The 22,376-nt window shown below is 38.4% G+C and overlaps 1 protein-coding gene across 1 annotated transcript in view; it reads right to left on the reverse strand.

Annotated features, from left to right (window-relative positions):
- sez6b (seizure related 6 homolog b) overlaps window positions 1–22,376 on the reverse strand; it is a 186,575-nt gene that overhangs the window by 154 nt on the left and 164,045 nt on the right. Inside the window, exons 11-15 of the mRNA XM_073495562.1 lie at window positions 20,385–20,576; window positions 10,990–11,184; window positions 7,083–7,118; window positions 6,707–6,815; window positions 3,006–3,105 (exon numbers count right to left, since the gene is read on the reverse strand). Coding sequence (XP_073351663.1) covers window positions 3,006–3,105; window positions 6,707–6,815; window positions 7,083–7,118; window positions 10,990–11,184; window positions 20,385–20,576 — 632 coding nt within the window. The remainder of the gene's footprint in view (window positions 1–3,005; window positions 3,106–6,706; window positions 6,816–7,082; window positions 7,119–10,989; window positions 11,185–20,384; window positions 20,577–22,376) is intronic.

Below are 22,376 nucleotides of genomic sequence, written 5' to 3' on the forward strand. Positions count from 1 at the left end.
GAGCTATTACTCATTTTGTAAGGAGGAGTTACTATCTTTTCCTTGTTGAACCATCTTGGAAACAGTGTCTATGTATTGGGACAGCTATCAGTACTGCAAGCTATACTGGCATGCACTAGCAAGGCAGGAATGTCACAGCATAGGTCACAAAAGAGAAATCCTTACGTGCAAGAAAAGGGGACTGTGAACATGATCACTGATCATTGACGTAACAATTTATAAAAAAAACAACATTTTTGTTACATTATACTATGAACTGCTGCAGTACAACATAGATAATATACAGTATTTGGGAAATGTGTTGTACTTGTCCTAGCAACAAACAGCAACACAAATCAAAGCCACCAAAAGTTTTTAGATTCAAACACAGTATGTGATTTCTGCCAATAGGGGTCTCCATATCAAAACAAAAGACTTAAGTAGCATGGGATTATAGGAGTTGGTTTCTTGTCATTGTTAAACAAGCACCACTGCTGATGAAAGTCTGTTTGTGACTGAAGTTTTATTCATGTTAGATTTCGGCACATTCGCTGACTTGCTTCCTCACTGTCTAAAAACAACACCCGGGTGAACATGCTAATTTGCTCCACTTTTCAGACACAAGGCTATGACGCGTGTTGATGTTAAGGCTGCTGGCTTGTTAATATCTTCCATCTGTCTCTGTCAAGATGCCTGATTGGTACTGCGCATGTGCAGTTCTAAACAGAGATGAGGGAGGAACAAGATGTCTCACTCCTTAGCAACTTCCGTTATCAGCTCTAATGAAAACAATGTGTCTAATTCAGATTGTTAGTTAAGACTATTTTAAACAAGTTTAACTTCTTCTGTGTAGAAGTTTTGTTCTCCGGCAAAGTGAAAACAGTCGATCACATGTTTTTAGCTGGTTTACCTGCATCTAAAAATGTTGGTGTAAAAGTGGGATTACAAATTTCCCTGGGTTTAAACCCTGCGGGAAACATTTGGGATAGTGTAAGCACACAATGTCTAGTCGTTTTTTGGCTTTTAATCTTTATTTGGTAGGACAGCTTAGAGACTGATAGAAAATGGGGGGAGAGAGTGGGATAGGACTAGTGTTATACAAATTTTTGTTACCGTCAACAAATTCCCATAATCAAACCAACATCGTATTACTCCATTTCTCCACTTACTTACTTTCTGATTTCCCTGCCCTATCTGTGTCTTTAAGCTCGAATGGCTCCTACTGAAGATGTAAATCTTTAAAAACAGCTTGTGAATATGTAGTTTGCTCGGAAAATCCCCTAAAACAATTCACTGTAGTTTTAGTAAACAACAGGAGGAAATAGTACATTTATTAGGTACTATTAATATTAATGTCACCCATTGCAACAGTGTGACTCGTTTTGGAAACAATGGAGCTCTATGGTAAAGGGGGAATAAGATATTAGGCTTATACACGCACAAAACTTGTTTGTTGGATACATTCATTGTTGATTTGGGTCTGCATATACAATTTGTTCATTATATCAAAACTATAAGATAAGAATATCGCCAGACTTAGCCCTATCTTAAATCCATGACACTTCACTTGCAATGCATTTAATGTGTATGGTTTCTCATGTCTCAGCATTCAGCATAGGACTAACTCACCTCATTGTTCTTCAGCATTGTCAGCATGGAAGAAGAAGAAAAAGATTCATTCAACACAAAGAAGAATGTCATCAATTGGAATGATGCCGTATCTTATTAATGATTATATACGGTATATAGTCCAAGGGAATTTACTAATTAGGTAGAACTCAATTAATGGTTGTTAAAGGTGCAATATGCAAGAATTTTAGTTTAACAAAAAAGTCAAAGACGTCTATATATTGTGTTGCAGATATATCTACTGAAGTTAGCATGCTAACCAGCTAGCCCCGGCCCATCCTTTCTTGTAAAACCACCCCAAGCTCAGATTCCAGATCGCTTACTGTCCCGCTAACTGAGCTAACTAGCTAACGGCAGCTATAGTTAGCAGCAGTTCAGAAGTATGAATTCAAAAGGTGATCATTTCTTTAAACTCCCTTAGGACTAACATAAATTCCTTGATCTTAATTAAAGATCCAAAAGTGTTGCTATTGCTCGAATGGTTTCTTATAGGAACTTGTGCTTTATGGAGGTTATCAGCCAAGTATCATGTCTGAAAAACCCTCAGTCTGACAACTTACAGCGCCTACTGTGTTCCAACGTGCAAAGCTGCACATGCTGCCAAAGACAGCTCTATATCGAATTAAAGAGAGAAAATATGCAATCCAATATTCTGTATTTTATATTTATGGATTAATTCAGGTAATTTTGTAGAAATTTCACTTCAGCTATAATTTCAGCTATTTTGAGTCTGGTGACCAAAAAGCCAACTTGTGAGGTGGTTGCACGTTGCTGTTTTGATGGTGTCTTCCCCAGAATCAAAACATGCACATTAGGTTGATTCTCTAGTCAGTGCCCTTGACCAAGGCACTGGCTAAGATCCCCAGGCGCTGTAATGCTCCCTACTGCTTCCTTGGGATGGGTCTTGTTCTTGTTCTTCTATTCACTTCAAATCTTGAACAATTTAGAGAATTTCCACTGCTCATAAGACATTCAGAAAAACAGATTTAAAAAACCGTGTGCATGGATTGTGAATTCGTTCCCGCGGTTTATGAATCCGCTCCCACAGTTCACGAATCCGTGCGCACAGTTTAGATATGATTAATGTGATTTTGATCTGAGTTGAGAATTTGACTTTGAGAAATTCTAAAAAAGTGGTTCTCCCCAAGCTATAATTCCAGACCAAATGACCTTCAAATGAGGCAAATGACCTTCCTTGGTCTCACACCTAATGTCCAGCGATGTTGGTTGTTGGGAGCAAGAAGCAATGGGGAACACAGGGGAAAACAGAAGATAGACAAAGAGCCATCTTCTCCAGGAACATGCAGCAGACAGAAGAACCTGCACCAGGCCCAGTCAAAAACACATATATGCAAATGACTACCAACCATTTCACAGCCAGACATATGCTGACTCACCGTTGTCTCACAAACAGAGCTGTCAAATGTAGACTCTCCAGTGATGTTTTCATATGGTAAGTTGGAGGACAGGGAGAGCCGTAATGGCTTCCTCTGAACCCTGAGCACAGATAGAGAAGAGATTCATGTAAAAAAAGATAAACTAGGAACCCTGCATTTTGTTTGATTGCTGCATCAGCTGCTGTCGCTCACGGCGAGCGATGTGTTCAATAATCGATGTCCTGCAAGTGGTATATTCAAGGTGGAGATTGTTGGTGCCATGCTTTTATATGTCGTGCACAGGCTCATAGATGACATGTTTGCCAAGTTTCATCTTCTTAAAGGCGACAGAACTGCCGAAAAATCATGTTATGTTGTTGCTGTTGCGCCCCCTGAGGATAGATCAGTACAATATTTTACACACTCACAAGTGTGGTCCTAATTGGTTTAAACATGGAAGAGTCAGGGCCTGTCAAGTGCATCAGGCCATGCCCTCAAAACTTTGATAACCAATTGCAGACAAACGGTAAATAATATAAAAAATAAATGTATACATTTTTATCAGGCTCATCTAAATATGGTATGTACTAATTTGGTGAAGATTGAATGAAATATGTATCAAAAGAGGCAAGAAAGGTGTTTCACAAAAAATCCAAATTTGCCAAAAAACTTTCGTATGACCAAATGGGCGTTACTTATATTGATCGACTCATCTTCATCCAGGGAACCCACTGGTATTCACACATTTAAAGACATAGGATAACATAATGGGATAATCCCCCAAATATGTACTTAAAACACTATGGAGGTAGTCATCACCCTAAAAGAATGGCACAAGCATTAATGTAGTGAATACACTTGACTACAAGTCATTAGTGGACTGTATGTTTTGAATTCTTTTGGATGTCTCTGAGTCATACAGCAGTTTCTGGTGGGGTCACGCTTTGGCCTTCTATTTTTCATCACTGTGTGCTGAAATCTCTGATACTAATTCTGTGACAGCTATTTTTAAAATGCAGCTGGTCCTCTTGGCCAAATATAGTTGCATTTGCCTCTTTTTCAGACAGAAGCTGTCCAAACTCTTTAGTCTAAGAGATTAGAAAGTAATGTTACTAAAAGGAACCATGCATGCAGGACTCTCTGACATAAATGCAGTGTCTATTTATTGAATATTTTTAAGAGGCTTTTTCTCTGAAGTGGCTGTGGCATTACATTGCTAAAACTGTGTACATCTTACATCTGCTTTAATGAGTCAGTTTTGTCTCAAGTTTAATGTCAGACTGTAGACTAACATGGCTGAAATCTGATTTTGAAAAAGTGGCTGGACCTGAAAAGGTCAGATCACTCAGTCATATCTGGCTTATGTCAGTCTGGATACAAAGTCATGACACCCAAATGTCTCTTCAATGCAACCTTATCATAATTGTGTGCTGGCAACATTGGCAGTGCTTATAAGGAGAGGCGTAGGCCAGCTGTGAGGTGCCGTGGAGGTGGATGGTATACTGAAGGGTCCGATATCATTGTGGGATTGCTAATATCTATGGGAGTCTATGGGAGTCACATATGCATCAGTATCTTATAAACTATACATGCTAAAGTAATCATACTGAGCACACAGGTGCCCTATGGAGATATGCTCAACATACTAAAGCATGAACTCAATAGCGGCATCAGGTGGCCAGTTATTGAGCATGATACGTTTTGGCTTTGGCTAACTCATGAACCGTTGGAGTAGAAGAAAGACCAAATTTTGGCACAGAGTAGACATATTAAGATGAGCCCACATAAAACTTGAGCAATTATTGATGTTGTTTTTTATATATCACTATCACTGTTTACCTGTAATTGATTATCAACTTTTGAGAGCGTGGCCTGATGCACTTGACAGGCCCTAACTCTTTAATGCTAAATCCTATTAATACAAAATTTGACTGATTATGGTAGCAAAGCTTTATGAATGCAGAACAAGAGTGACAAATGTACCACTTACAGACATTGATTATTGTATGCATTGCTCGCCATGAGCAAGTGCAAGAGGTGCTGCAATCCAACACATTTTTTTGTTCAAAGTTTTTCTAGTTAGTATTTGAGATGACACCTAAGTACTAGCAAAATTTGAAGACATGTATGATGCAGATACTGTTAAGTTACTGTAACATTATATGACGTGACTCACACTACTTACAAAGTATGATTTTTTTCCCCTAAACCTAACCAAGGAGTTTTTGTGCCTAAACCTAACCAAACAATTCCGGACCTTAAAGGAATAGTTCACTCTAGAATGAAATTCAGTCATTATCGACTCACCCTCATGCTGATGAGAAGTCCAGTGTAGTTTTTTATTCCTCAAAGTGCAGCTGGAGACCCGCGGGGGTACCCTCCAGCAGCAATAATCCATATAACGGGCATCAATGGTGCCTGAGAGGAAAAGGTCCATAAAACTACACAAAAACTTTGTAATATTCCTCCATACTGCTCGTTCGCTGCAATCCAAGTGTCCTGAAGTGGCGACATCCAGAGTTTACTCGAAACGACGTCATTTAGTACATTTTTCTAGCCTAAACAGTCACTATACTATATCTGCCTGGAGGCACGCTCCCGCGTGCACGGGAGTCTCCCTCACAGCCGATTGCATTACGGAAGCCGCGCCGGACAAGAGCAACAGAACTCGCAATAGATACACACCGGTATTTACATCCAGCTGTGAGCGACCGAACGACACACAAACACAAGAGGGATCTGCCTGCACTAGTGATTTGAAACTTTGACCATCACAGCAGGATGTAAATACCGGTGTGTATCTATCGCGAGTCTCGTTCATCTTGTCCGGCGCGGCGGCCGTAGTGCAATCGGCTGTGAGGGAGACTCGCGTGCACGTGGGAGCAAATATAGTATAGTGACTGTTTAGGCTAGAAAAATGTACTAAATGACGTCGTTTCGAGTAAAGTCTGGATGTCGCCACTTCAGGACACTTGGATTGCAGCGGACGAGCAGCATGGAGGAATATTACAAAGTGTTTGTGTAGTTTTATGGACCTTTTCGTCTTGGACACCATTGATGCCCGTTATATGGATTATTGCTGCAGGAGGGTACCCCTGCGGGTCTCCAGCTGCACTTTGAGGAATAAAAAACTACACCGGACTTCTCATCAGCATGAGGGTGAGTCGATAATGACTGAATTTCGTTCTAGAGTGAACTATTCCTTTAATAACAGTAAAAAAGACATGTCATAATGAGTGAAGTGTTTGTCAGATGCTAGAGGGGTAGATAGAGTGCTACTGAGCAAGCTGCTGTATCTAATGAGTTGGGAGTGAGAACGTGTTGCTGTTAAAACCACTTAAAATTATTTTGCTGACATATAAGCAAAGAGTTGCCTATTATAATATATTAATACATTTTTAACTTTTAACATCAAACTTGTAATTAAATGTGCATACTTTTATTCTACTGTTTTGATTACTTTTTGTGTTCGACATTGTTTTTGCACTAATACTGTAATTAAATGGTTTGTTTGTGTACTGCTGCTGTGGCATTTTCCCCAGGGAATAAATAAAGTTATCTATCTACTGTAGCACATACAAGCATCTTTAGACATCATAATACAATTGATAAAATCAAGACTTATTGTGTTATATCAGTGACAGAGGGCCTGAGGTGACATCCATTTATATAAAAAATGCCAATATTTTCTTTTATTTTTCTTTACTGGCCATTGAACCTACTTTGAGAAGTAGAGGTAGGTCCCAATGATGAGGATGAGGAGGAGGATGATGGGGATGAAGACAGCAAATGCTACTTGGGCCCCCTCCATTCTTAGGTCTGCAGTAGATACTATTGGAGAAAAAGAGGGGACAATATTAATATTTCTGTTGTTTAGAATATACTAGTCCACTGTATGTGTGTACCATGGCTCATTAACCAATCAGCTGCCTTTAAATGGGAGCAATAATTAATTGATGTTTGTAATTGCTCATACCCTGACTTGTTGAGGACTCTTAATTGAGGTTTTCTTACAGCTACAATACAATAAATATTGTTTGCACCATGTAAAACAGACTCATGGTGTGCAGGTAAAATTAAATTCTTTGCACAACTTACCATCTAATCTGTGCTCATCATAGTCCACTGGTTGGGCTGAGGAGAACACAGGAGCAATGTCAAATAAACATGGGGAAAAGAGCTTAATAAAGTACAAAAACATTTAATTCAATTAAATTAAAAAACCCAAACATAAATAGAAAGTAAGTAAATAGTGCTTGGTTACAACTATTTATTTTCGAGCTTATTCTATCTGAACTGTTTGTACTGATGAAAATTCACCAAACTTCATGTCCTTGACTTATTTAATGCCTGGATGAAGCAAAATGTGAAAGTAAGTAATAAACTTGAATGTGTAGGAGTAAAAGGTTTCTTCAGTAAACCAGGTGAATATAGAATTGTATTTGTGCCTTCTTCCTGACTGCACGATGGGACATTTTGAGCTCAGGAAAAGAACGTACATATAATATATGTGTCAGTTCATCACCTTGCAAATTAACAGCAGTTGGGCTGTAAGCACATTACAAACACACATTCTGGCCAGCACCCTGAGCAGTATTTCCTCAAGTCTGGCTGTTTGTCTAATGTGTGTCCTCACAGCACCCCGTCTCCCTTAGGTGCTTTGATCAGGGTGCTGGCTCAAACTAAAGGCCACTCTTTTGTTATTTCAGCCTCTGGACTGGAACAGCCTTCTTTAAACTGTCAGGACAGCAAAATCCAAAGCCATTTAAAACAAAAAAAGCCTTTTCCCTCTCCAGCTTTCACTTTGACTGATGTGTTTTTCCTGCCTTTTTGAAACATGCTCAGTCTTCTTTGTGTAGCTTGTTTCTTTTGTTAAATTGTCTTTCAAACTGTCAGTATCTTCTGGAGGCACTAAATAATAGAGAAGATTTAAGGGGTCATGTGACTGTACAACTGAGACAAAAAATGCTGATCTTTATCATGCCAACACCAAATTGGAATGTCCATTTTTGAGACAGTGTGTTTACTCCAGTAAAAAAACAAAAAACAAAGCCAAAAATCAACAGATACTGTTTTTATTGTCATTATCTGAAGCTTTTCTTGGTTTGATCAATGTTATTGCAATTTCATGTTTCATGTTGAGGTTTGATATTTTGAGTACAACATTACTTAAGTTTAAAAAAAGTATAACAAGCTTGATATTAGGCCTACACAAAACCAGAAAGAGTTTGTGAGGTCCCAAATTTCTTACACAAAGGGCAGCGCAGTAGACAGGGATCTAAAGGATTTAAATATGTGAATATACATTTTAGCCATCTAAATGTTAAGATGTACTGACAGGAATTATTTTTGACTAAACAGACTTAATCTAAATATATGAGTAGAGAGAAAAAAACATTGCTTTCTAAGTGCAAGAAACCCACATGTGCCTTCTGCAGCAGTTGATATTGGCAGCTCTGATAGTACGGACCTTTATATAAAAAAATAAAAGGATATAAAATAAAGGGTCTGCTGATGTGCACTTCTCTGCATCAACAGTCTGAGCGCAACTGGAAGAGCAAGGGGCCAGCTGAAGACAAAGACATTGCCGACACTGAATAGGATGAAGTATTCATTCAGCATCGGCCCTCAGCCAAGGCCAAAGCAGGCAACTGCCCAGGGCCATGGAACCCCAAAACTCCTAGCAGGTTAACCTGGCCGTGCATTTAACAGTGCACACGTCATCTGGTCAAATTCAAAAGAGTATGTAGTTGACATACAAATGCTTAATAGTCAGTAACAACCTAAGTATTGTGTTAGCTTAGTTCCCATGTTACGACCAATTCTGCTTTAATTTTACTCTGTAATTACCCAATACTTTACAGTAATTCCACAAAAATTCTAATATAACTTGACATTATATTAATTTGATTTTACTTTTGATAAAATGTAAATTATTACAATGAACATTAAATGTTGTATTTTTGATCATTTTAACTTCAACTTTCATTTCAAAAGGTTTTTAATTTTTTTTTGTTGAAAGGGCTATTTTTCATGTTCATTTTAGTTTTCATTGACACCATGGAAGCAAAGAAAGGCCATAAGAATTTGAATCTTATAAGCAAGTACATACTGTATCACATTGTCCTGCTGATGAGACACAATCTGTTTATTCTGATTAACATTGCATTTCTCTAACTTTTGTTTTTGTTTTCTGTCCCCACAGGCTGCAAGCTGTGTCGCTCTCTCACTCTCTATAGCTTCCTCCTCCTTCTTCTCTTTCTCCTCTTTCTCCTCCTCCTCCTCCTCCTCTCTTTTCATTCAGGCTCCCTTCTGATGGACCACGGGTCCCAGGGAACATCTACCTCTTCTGGCTCCTGCTGCCTCACATATTGACAGATCTGGATTGTCATACCCTGGGCTCCGCTGGATCCTTGCTCTCCTATGTTTTACTATCTCCTTTATATCTGTATGTCTGTAAAATTTGATGACTCTTCAGTCTGATCTTCTCTGTTTTACTGCTAATCATCTTGTGTGTCCTCTTCCAGGTCACCACGGTAGAGAGGAGGTCATGTGGCTCGGGCACCACTTGGCGATGCGTCTGCCTGCTCAGTCCTCTCCTGGATCCACACACTTTACATAGATTATAATTTGTATCAGATATTTTGTCAATGCAACTTGTAAACTGTGATTTTGTTGTTCTGTTCTGTACATGCGACATCTACTGCATGTATGTCTGTCCTGGAAGAGGGATCCCTCCTCTGTGGCTCTTCCTGAGGTTTCTTCCATCTTCTTTTTTCCCCCTGTTAAAAGGGTTTTTTTCCATCAACATGGCAAGTTTTTCCTCACTCGAATCAAGGGTCTAAGGACAGAGGATGTCGTTCACTGTACAGACTGTAAAGCCCATTGAGGCAATGTGATTGTGATTTTGGGCTATATAAATAAAATTGATTTGATTTGATATCTATTACTATAGTGGTTAAATACTTTATAACTGTAGTTTTTTTTCGATATATTGTCACTTTGAAAACCATCTATCTTACTTTATGTGGTTTAATTTTTCCTCTAAGAAGGTCGTTTTAATACGTTGGTGAAGGTTCTCAGTCATCCAGGTAATGGTAATTCTAAGTGCTGTATCGTAGGCAACTGGACTTGAAGACGTTTCACCTCTCATCCAAGAGGCTCCTTCAGTTCTAAGTAACTGGAGGGGAGTTGCAGGCTTTTAAACTCTGTGTGGGAGTGTCCTTACAGAGTCTTTAAGGACAATTTTAAGAATTTTATAGTATTTGAAATTCAACATTCATTATTCAGTATTCAGTTTCTCAATTTGAAAGTTGAATCAAGTCATTTTTTATTATAGCCTAGTATCACAAATCCTGATTTGCCTCAAGAGTTTTACAATCTAAACAGCTTATGACACCTTCTGTCCTTAGACTCTTGATTCAGATAAGGAAAAACTCCCCAAACCCCTTGAGTAACACTTCAGTGAATTTATAGTTAATTAAACTTTAGTTAATAGTTATTTCACTGTTAACAAACAATGAAATGCTTCATAAACCATTTAATAAACAAATGTTTATTCTAAAGTTGCAACTGATGTTTATAATACTTTGTAAATGGTTAATAAATATGGTGTAGTTCATCTAGAAACATTATTCGGATGGCCATTATAAAGTTGCAACTGATAGTGACAAACCTTAATAGTTGCTTACTAAAAGGTTTATAAAGCATTTAATTGTTTGTTAACAGTTTAATTAATGTAATTTTGCTTTTTATTAATAAAGGTAATTTTAAAGTGTTACTTTTAGTGGCATATGTATGTATTTGTATTTTTATATAGTTGTTTTATGTATTTTAGTATTTCTCATCTATTAAATCATCTTAAATTAGTTAATATATTTGTAGACAGGGACTTTTAAGGAACCTTGGACACCATGTATAACTGGAGTTGACCTGATAATGTAAAAAAAATAAATAATAATAATAAAAAAATGTTTTTAAAAAAACTAAGGCTGCAGTTTCTTACCTTTGCAGACAGGTGGCAGCCCACTCCACTGGGATGGGTGTCCAGGGACACAGTGGAGAATAGGCTCACCCAGCAGCTGGTGGCCATTCACACAGGAGTAGTGGAGGGTCTCTCCAGCCTGGAAGTGGAGCTTGGTGGAGCTGGGGATCCCGTAGGTGGGGGTTCCTGGGTGACTGCAGGGCTCGAAGGTCTCAGCTGGAGTTAAGAGGAGAAACAGTTCAGACAGACAAGACTGTAGGAAATGTAATCCTTTGCGAACTGTGTTGATGTTTTGCGTCAGATATGATAATGTTCTACAAATATTTCTTAAGAAATATACTCCTCAAAAAGGCAGGATTTGCTCAGAACTTGGTAGAGCAGCTTTCTCATATTCTGTGCCCTGGCTCTGGAATAACCTTTATGGCACACTACAGCTTAATGATTGTGTCTCCCTGGGAGAGTTCAAAACTCTGACCAAAAACTGTAACTGAAGAGTGCAAAAGCTGTATCTATATTGGATTTTGTATTATGTTTCTGTTGTCCCTTGTCTATTTTTGATGTGCTCCATTATGTTTTTGTTTTTGTGTTTTGGCTATCTGCTATCTGGTTTGACTTGCTTTATACTATCATTTCTGAAACTTTGTAATGGTGTGTTCTCTTGGCCAGGTCTTCCTCCAAAAAGAGATTTTAATCTCAAGGAACTCCCTGTTTAAGTAAAGGTTAAATAAAATATAAACTAGTGGGGCCAGTAGAGGACGGTATTACTGTCAAAAACTGACATCAAATTAGGTATGGAAATTCAAGGTCCGCAGAGAATGACTCCATCTTTTCATCCTTTTTAATGCATCACCATCAAGCTAAAAGAAAATCCACACGACGCAAGTAATGTCAAAATCTAATGGGCAGATTGGCATGAAATGTGCTGAATACTTTAAAGCTACTGAGAGAATGAATATGGGCTCAGTTAAGGGTCAATGAGACTTTGAGCTTGTGAAATGATGTTTAATAATAATTTCTAAATGCCGTGGTATCATATGCGTGAAAAAATAAACTCCTGAGAATGAGCAGAGAACAAATGTGTGATTAAATATCCAAATATCTTGATAGAATGTGTGTTCAAATCATGTGAGCGGGAGCTTATACAAAGGCTGAGAAAAAAAGAAGTGGCTGAAAAATGTCACTTTATTGAGTCTAAAATAGATCCAACAAAAATATTTCAATATACTGTATATATACACTTATATATATATATATATATATATATATATATATATATATATATATATATATATATATATATATATATATTTAAGTGATCCAATAAATGATTGTTAGAAATGAATCTGAATTGTAATATGTTTGTCAATGTAATACATTTATTTTCGAGCAGTCATGTGACATGGCTCATTATGACTTGCAATGTTAGAGATGAGTTCCCTCTCTTTTACAGACAGTAATCCTGTGAGCCATCTTTGTGTTATAGCAGTGATCTGTGAGTGAGTATGCATATATCAGGTTTCAATTTCATGTGTACGACCACTAAATAATTTAAAAGCCAAACAGTATAATACAGGCCTAAACAAAGTGATATTTCACTTTTAACAAACTTTAACTTTATGGTTTTGAGTGTGCTTTAACTGTGTGCCTTATATAGTATAAAGTGTCAGAAACTAATTTTATATTCTTATACTTTTAAACTTTATTGGCTTTATGGCAAGCTTGGTAGGCTACTACTATCTTTCTGTTACTGTAGCCTGTATGTAACATACCACACAGTTATAATAATATAATACATTAAGCTTATATAATGCTTACCTAGATACTCAAAGATGCTTAAAAATTGCTAGTTGGACTGTGTGTACTTAAATCAGTTAAAAAACGTTGCCCCCCCCCAAGGGCAAATGTCAAACTACGCCTATGGTCTGTCTGCAGATTTAAGTCAGAAAACTTTGTAAAACCACACACACACACACACACACACACACACACACACACACACACACACACACACACATATTTAAGTAACAAGCTATTATTTTGAATGCAGGTCAGAAATCTTACAACTTCATTGCGTGTGTGCTTACTTAAACACAGCGCACACAACTCTCTGCATACAGTGGGTGTTGCTGGTGCATTGCCTGTTACTTTATTTTTTTTAAATTGTCAGTCACGGTATTTGCTATTTGCTGTTAGATAATCTGACAAGCACTTTGTATGAAGCACACAGAGGCCTTAAACCATTGGTCCTGAACCTGAACTGACTAGGCGAGGCTTTGTTGATTCATAGGACAAAATAAAGATGTCTATAGATTAAAACTGACATGATACTCTATGAATTAGTTTTGCTCCTTTTACACTGGACAAAAAACCCACTAACATCTGGCTTTTGTCTTTAATGTGAATGTGTACAATCAGCATTCACTCCCACATCAAATGACTCTGTCATTGGTTTTTATCAGCTCCAGCTCTGATAGACTGTGATGAAAACACAACATCCAGGTGGACACACTAATTTTCACCCCTTTTCAGGAACGACACAGTGTGCTGAGGTTAAGGACGCTGCTTGTTAAAACTTTTCCATCCGTCTCTGTTCAGTGGGTGCTAAGTTTGAAAGAGAGACTGAAGTGAACTATATTATTAAAGTAACATTGCCACCGTCACATTGTCAGTGGCTTTGTTGACTGTTGGTATTTGATGGCGCCCTTACTCATTATAATACGGTAGTAGCATTACTATTGTTCTGTTATGTGTTATACGGTGTGACATCATTACGCTCCACATCAGAGCAGCGTGCCAGTCTGTTCTCCGTACTTCAGTGTGAGACTGGATAGCAGTCAGTTGAGCATGTAATGTCATGACTGCATGCTTCAATAAATATGCCTAAAGATGACTAAAGAGGCATCCACGTTTTACTTATCGCCCAGACGCAATAAGAAGATTGCGCATCTCAAATCTACAGGCTTCCATGTCAGTCCTGATCCTTGCCAGCTGCCTGATGCAACTCACAACAGAGATGATAAAAAAGTGAGATGTCTCACTCCTTAGCAGGGCTGGACTGGTTATCTGGCATACCTATCTTTGGGGTCGATATAATTTTAAATCGAATTTATATATGTATAATACAGTATTGTTAATAATAAATAATAAATGTATATCTTGTTAATGACTGGCCCATAGAAGAGGTGGAACAGCCCATTGATTCATTTTTCTATGATGACACTAGACTGGCCCAATCACATGTGTACGCACAGACGGGCAGCCCTGTACACTCATTACACAAGTTGTGTAGAGCCCCGAAAAATTCCACAAGGGCCCTGCCTCCCCCTTGTGTCAAAGCGGCTATTAATGTTTACAGCTTCAGGCCGAAGTTGTCCAGCCCTGCTCATTAGCAATTTCCGCTATTATCTTCAGAAAGAACAATGTGTCTAAACCAGAATATTATAAAGCTTTTTAAAACAAGTTTAATCTTCGGGATGTAGTCTGATGAGGTTGATGATCTGCTGCTTTCTACTGTTCCCTGTATTGCAGCATGTTGTGATGATGAACGTAACACACAAGGAAAAAACAGAAAGGCAAACTCCGCTCCTAGCAATGGGAAAGGAATCAAATGCCTATTTTCAGTGGGTTTTTTATTTGTGTTTAAAAACCTTCTAATACATGCTAATTTGGGTGTAAAATGGTATTTGATCCTGAAACATAGTCAGGCCAGCTGCTAGGAATAATGCACAGGGGGACAACATTTTCCAGACTGGGCCCCTCATCCACATTGACTCCTGCCCAACCATGATACACCTGCCCTTTGCTTTAATACCAACACGGGCAATTTCAAATGGGCTATTGGTCATTAGCCTTATAGTATCATAGATGCAGTCTCTAACAGCCATTTCCTAATTCAGTGATATCAACGCATCCCCTCCATGCTCTGTTTTGCATACACAGTCTCAATATGATTATTAAGCACAGGAAGGCAATCATTTTAAAACACAGAGAAAAAATCTCTCAAATTAGAATGTGACAATTACAGGTACTGTATGTAAATCAAACACTGATTAAATAAATTACTGCTATGTATTAAGTCATGAGATCAAATCATGGCTATACAAATAAATTTGCTCTTCATCTGCTGCATAGTGCTTGGGGGGGAGTCGGGACTGTTGGACTGGGCATCAGAAGCACCAGGGTTTCCTCTGTTGCTCCCGATGACAAGTCCAACTCTGATGACATGTGTGCATCCGTAGACACTGTCTATAATTTCTGTGTCACACAAAGAAAGCACTTCAAGCATCGACAGAGAAAAGAAGGCATGCAAGAACAGAAGGGAAGCATCAGGTAGTGTACCTAGTAATGCAGTTTATTTAGGGCCATTATGAATTGCCAGGATAAGCTGCTATGGAGAGGGCAGAAAAGAGTTTTGGCAGCTTGTGAGAAGTGCTGGTACACAAAGGCCAATGTTTAAAATGTGAAAGTGCCAGCACAGCTTAATGGTGACAACCGGCCTGCGACAAACACTGATTAGCAGAACATGAGTCATCTGTGCATCTGACTGACCAAAGAGCTTTGCAAAACGACACTCAGCACAGTTTTGACCAAGAAACTTCAAAATCTTTGACCTGCAAAGTCACTAAAACTCACTATGAGCATTGTCAGTATGAGTCAGTAAATCTAATCTTGCCAGACAGAATTGGACTACCAACTGCAACAATGATCAGCCTGGAAAAAACTAAATGATACCATGTGTTTTAGAGTCTTTCAAGATCCCAAAGTGAGTAGGGTGAAGTAAAATTACATTAAGAATATAATTATGTGTGTGATTTCTGAGAGACAGTTCCACTTTCACACCATATCACATCGTTCTCCAGCCGTTCTCTCCTGAAGCTGAAGAGAAACTTTGGAAGTCCCCCCCCCTTTTTTTTTTAACATAATAATTGGCTTTTTCTCATGATCTGCATCTCATGCATAAGAATGACCTGGCTTGTCTTCTCTAAAGTAATTTCCATTGTCTGGTTAAATTAATTGTTAGTCAGTGCCATCATACCATACCTCTCAAACTAGAAAGTAGGTGAGGTAAGTATGAGGCGTTCATGCAAATGAGGTTAATGCCTTCAAGGCTGTTTGAAGAGGATACTGTATTTTAATCAGACTGACACACTTGCCAGCTTTATCAGAAACAAAAGAGTGGCAGAAGGTTTAGGCACTGAGGTCAGCGTGGTGGTGTGGTGCTGGCAATGTTGATGTCAACATTATAATCACCAAAAGACTGAAAACTTACATAAACTAATAACAGAATCTTTACCTAATATGCCAGAAACACACAACAACATTATAAAATGTGATATTTTACACAACAGCTTTGAGCATTTTTTAGCTATGCATGGAAACATAGACAAAGACATATTTTGTGCAACATCTTGACAGTTGTATGATAAAACAATCACTCCTGGCAGTTTGAAGAGTCCTATTTCTGGCATCATGGGACACTAAAACTCTAATTTAAAATCAGGCTAATTAACTTCCTTTAATGTTATTAGTTCTTTAAGGGAAAAAAACTGTGATATATTGGTACCAGACCAGAATTAAAGTCTAAAGCCCCTTAGGCAGCCCTAGAGAGTACGATGCTAGCATGTCCCAATGCAAAATGGTTTAAAGGAACAACAGACATGCTGAAGACTTTGCTCATTTTTAAATTCAGAGTGAAACCAATCAAATAGGAAGTTAGGAGAAATGGACTGAAATAAAAGCTTTATTTCAGATCTGATTGAAAATTGTCAATGGTGGAACAGGACTGTACAGTGCGTATAGAAAGTATTCACCACCTTAATTGTTTTCCCTTTTAATTGCTTTTATAAATGGAATCATGGTCAATACACAAAAAAATATACAAAAAAAATCTTAATGTCAAAGTGAAACCTACGATTTCTACAAGTGATGTCAATTAATTAAAAATAAAAATAATAAAAATAAAAAGTTAAATAAGTTGTTGCATAAGTATTCACCCCCTTTAAATTGACTGACCTAATTCAACAGAGTTAGAGCCAAGTGGTGCTAGTAGTCTCACTACTACTACTATATTAGTGAAATGGAGATCACCTGAGTGCAGTGAATGTGTCTCAAGTGATTGTAGTATAAAGAAACCTGTGTCTGAAGGTCCAGTCCAGAGAGGGTGTTGATAATACAGTACGTACTTTGAATTCCTTGGATATAACTATGCAGTGTTCTAAGCAGATTGTGGGCAGCAGATGATAGAACACTTATTACACCCATAAGAGACTTGAGACTTGACTTGGACTTCTGACCATAGACTTGAGACTTGACTTGGACTTGCAAAAAAATGACTTGTGAGCATCTCTGGTCCAGTCACTGGTTAATCAGTATTCTTGGTTACAATTACACCGTGAAGACAAAAGAACACTCTATGAAAAGGTTATTGAAAGTCAGGGGATGGATACAAAAACATTTCCAAGTCACTGAACATCCTCATCAATTAAATCCATCATTAAGTAATGGAAGAAATATGGCACATGTGTAAATCTTCCTAGAGCAGGCAATCCTCATAAACTGAGTGACCGTGCAAGGAGACTAGTGAGGGAGGCCACCAAGACACCTGCAACTTCTCTGGAGGACTTAATGATGGCAGCTGAGATGGGAGAGACTCTGCATTCAGCAACTGTTGCCCTGGTTCTTCACCAGTCAAAGCTTTATGGGAGAGTGGACAAGAGAAAGCCACTGTTTAAGAAAGCTCATTAAATCTCCACTAGAGTTCACCTAAAGGCATGTGGGAGACTCCAAGGTCAACTGGAAGAAGGTTCTTTGGTCTGATGAGACCAAAATGGAGCTTTTTGGATATCAGACTAGACACAAAACACTGCACATCACCACAAACACACCATCCCCACAGTGAAGCATGGTGGTGGTAGCATCATGCTGTGGGGATGCTTCTCAGCAGCAGGCAGGTAAAGGGTAAAATGACAAGAGAACTATGACTTGGGAGAAGATTTATTTTCCAGTGAGTCAATCAGCCGAAGCATACAGCGAAAACTATACAGAAATGGTTTAAAGACAACAAAGTGAATGCTCCGGAGTGGCCAAGTCAAAGCCCAGACCTCAATCCAATAGAGAATTTATGGCTGGACTTGAAAAAGGCTGTTAACGCCCGATTACTGTGCAACTTGACAGGGCCTGAGCAGTTTTGCAAAGAAGAATGGAGTAAAATTGTAGCATCCTGATGTGCAGGACTGACTGAGACCTATCCACACAGACTCAGTGCTATGATTGAGGCCATAGGTTCATCTACTAAATACTGACTTGAAGGGGGTGAATGCTTATACAATCACTTATTTTACATTATAAATTTTAAATGAACTGACATTACTTTGTAGAAATCTGTTTTCACTTTGACATAAACAAGTATTTTTTTGTAATTTTTCTTGCATATTGACCATGATTCCATTTATAAAAGCAATAAAAGAGAAAAACAATTAAGGGTGATACTTTTTACAGGCACTGTATGTGGGCACAACCAGGTGAGATCACCAATGGTAAGCCAAGTCTCTATTACAAATACAAAGTTCAAATACTGTAATTGGCTGCTAAATTAATCATCGCAAAGAAGGTCTTGTTTGATAAGGATCGAGTGCTTCTCAGGGCAAATTTGACTGGTTAAGAGTCAAGTATTTGGTGTGCAGCTGGTTTAGAAGACATGTGCACAGCATTTTAACAGATAAAGATTTGCAGCAATTACGCTACCACCTAAATAGTTAGCTGGCTTGGTTGGTGCGAATGCTCTATTGGCCTCACAATACGGAGGTAATTTTATACCTGGGAAGTCAAGCTTTTTTGGCTTCATACACCAGTGAGCAGCTTTCATAGGGGCTCCGCCAGATTCTAATGTTAATTCATGTTCTGCCGCACATCCAAGGGCGGACTTACCATTAGGCAAACACAGGCAATTGCCTGGGGCCCCGAGATTTCCAGGGGCCCCCAAACGTCTCATAAAAACTGATTAATAAAGTTGTCTTCGATTTTAAAGCTATTATTATTGTTTTAGTTTTAATTCGCGCGCTTAAAAATACTTAATCTATCATGATCGTTTCGACTGCTCCCCCCTCCCTTCTCATGCAATGGACTATTCCATGTTACTGCGCATGTGCGGGCTTGATTCAGGAAGACGGTAGCAAAACAAACTTGTTGGCGCGGTTTTGAGAGGTTTTGAGTTGAGAAAAATGAAGCGGAGTTACCCCAGTGGAGCGGAGAAGAGGAGAAGGCGAGAGGAAAGTAAACAGTTTTTATCAAAACTACCAAAGGTGTCAACCTTTTTCAGTGACACCGAATGTAGGTACTCGACAACAGCAAGAGCCAGACGCTCTTGTCAGTAGTAGCACTGCTGTCAGTGTCAGCGGAGGAGGAGATGAATTGCAGAGTGACACGAGTGAAGCTTTTCATCCCAAAGATGTGAGTATTAAAGCGGTCGAAATGGTAAACTATATTAAATGTTGATTAATGTTCTTATCAATTACAGTAAAAGCGTTGAGATGATTCACTTGTTAGATAATAATCCTCAAGAAGGATTTTAAGGACTTTATCTAGCTCAGGAAATAGGAGGATTTTCTCAAATACACACTTTTTAGTTGATTCAAAATCTTTGTTTGGTGATAAATGTTATTTACTGGACAGGGGGACATATAAAAACGGTTATGTAACTAGTAACTGAAGCTGTCAGATAATTGTAACAGATTTCAAAAGCAGGACAAAGTGGCAGTTTAGTAGTCACATTGATCAATGTTGATACAACAATATCCAGGCTGAACCTACTTGCTGCTGCCCACATTGAAGACCTTGTGTTGAGGTGAGAATAAAACTTTTGTCAGTGCAGTTCGAGGATGTGGAGGGCCCCAATGACTGGGTTTGCCTTGGGCCCCCAAATGACTAAATACGCCCCTGAGTCACACGATCCTCCTGTGCTCCATCATTCATTAATTCAGAAGCTAATAGTTTATTTATATTTCATCTGAATTTGCTCTGTCCTGCCAAGCTTATAATTACAGCTTTAAGTTTTGCTAGTTGGATGTGCCATGATATTCGCTGCAGTGACATTACTGAGCACATGGACACATTTAAAAAACTGAAAGCAGCCTCTGTAATTATTAAGTTTGAAAGTTAAAGACAAAACTTGATTTGAAAAAGCTTAATTTGGCCAGAACCTGCCTCCCTTTTGAAGACTATTCATAAATAGTTTGTTTGCCTATTTTGGATGCATTTAGGAACTGTTTTTAAAAAGAGAAGGAAAAAGAGAAAGCCAGAAAAAGAGAGCAACTCATTCCTGGGGCACTCTATTAAGTGGAATTTTGGTGTCTCATGATTTAAAGGCATTGTCTGCTGTAACTATGCAGTCCTTGAGAGACACTTTAAGTCGTACATACGCAGGCATCTAGGCAGCTTTTGGTTCCACTTGGGGCCCAAGGATCCTCGGTCGAAGCAGGTCAGGAGGCTGTTTCCAGACAAAGTGAAGCCCTTGCTGCAGATGTACTGGATGGTTGAACCCACAGTGAAATGGGGGCCCGAAAGTATCCGCCTGCTGTGCTCCACCTTTCCAGGATCAGCACAAGACACCACTGGATGGACAGACAACGACAGAAGGTTGGTTATCGTCAATATACGTTTTCTGTCTTTCTGGTCTTCTGTCTCCCTTTGTCTCACCTAGACAAAAAGACATTACATGAACTAAACATCAGAAAACAAGTCATGTTTACAGTCATGTTTACCAACCCAGCTGGTCTAAAACACTTTGTTACAAGTGAAAAGGGATAAGAGAGATAAAGATGTACCAATTGTGAATCTAATATTGAAGTATGAAGTCTGAGCAAACAAGTTGAGGATTATCGAGGTACAGGCTAAAAGACAGAAACAACTGAGACGGCATTCTCATATTACACAAAAAATAATTTGCAAGTAAGTAAAAACATTCAAACAATACACACAGTAATATGTGTAACATATTTACATAACACTCAACATTTGGGAATAGTAAAGCTATATAATTTTGCTGCAACATGGACTACTCGGTCTGATATGACTAGTATCGTATTGTGGCTAATGTTAGCAAACTTTAGATAGATATTGCTGTATAATGGACAATGTAGAGTCAGTCTGATATCTTTATTGTCCTTCTGGAATTTATTAATATTATTATTATTATTAGTGTGAATGCAGCATTCACACTATTGTCCTTCTTCCGTATGTTTTTCAGCTCTTTTCTACTCCTACAAATTTTGAGCTACAGAAACCATTCAGCTATCAGAATGTTCAGCTTTTTAAGGACATGGTGGCTTTTTATTTTTGGCTTTTCTATCTTTTATACTTTTGGAAATATTCAGCTTTTTCTGCAAAAATGATCCCATTCATCCTTATGGGGAATTTTTCAAATTTCATTCTGCTACTACTTCAGCATACATTCAGCTAGAGAAACTGTTCTATCAAAATGTTCAGCTTTCTGACCTTTCAACTTTTTCAAATATTCAGCTTTTTCAAAAAAAAAATTACAATGGAAGTGACCACGTCTTTCAACCTCTTCTCATCCCTCACACTTGGGAACAGTAGCTACAGACACCATTCCAATTTTTAAAGAGTTACAAGACTTTTAAATATTGGCCATGTATTCAGCTTTTTAAAATCTTTTACGGTTTTGAAATAATCACAGTTTTAGTTTTAAGGATTTTTAGCTTGTCTTCTGGTTTTATAATGGGTGTGTATTGCGTGAGCTAGAGTGCGTGACATCATCGCTAGAGTGGAGAGCAGCTGGAAAAACGTATCTTCAGCTTGATTTGGATCCCACATCTTTTACTTCACATAGACACTATATACATAGAAATGTAGGAAATCTTGTTGGCTTTCAGATGATGGTCTTATTTCAGATGTAGGACTTACACTTTTGGCTGTAGAAGCCCTAGAGCAACAAGCACTCCAGCAACTCCCCCATAAGCCGCAATGTTAATTTTGAGCCTAAATTTCTGGTTTAGAGCAGACGGTACCTGTTTTGTCTCTCGCTCTAGCGCATTTTTCACTCTACAGAAATAAAAAAACACATCACAGGGTTCAGCAATGTCCCCTGTTACTCAGTATATAAATATTTTGGCCAGAAACATTACACTTTTCTCTAGACTCGCAGGAGTTTGGGAGGTGTTTTCCCATTCATTCTTATGGGGAATTTTTCAACTTTGGTTCTGCTACTACTTCAGCTTTATGTTCAGCTAGAGAAACCATTCAGCTGTCAAATCGTTCAGCTTTCAGCCTTGTACTTTTCAGCTTTCTGCCTTTTCAGCTTTTTCAAATATTCAGCTTTATGTTCAGCTAGAGAAACTGTTCAACTATCAAAATATTCAGCTTTATGTTCAGCTAGAGAAACCGTTCAACTA

The sequence above is a fragment of the Pagrus major genome, chromosome 2, assembly GCF_040436345.1.
Source record: "Pagrus major chromosome 2, Pma_NU_1.0".
NCBI classification, from domain to species: Eukaryota; Metazoa; Chordata; class Actinopteri; order Spariformes; family Sparidae; genus Pagrus; species Pagrus major.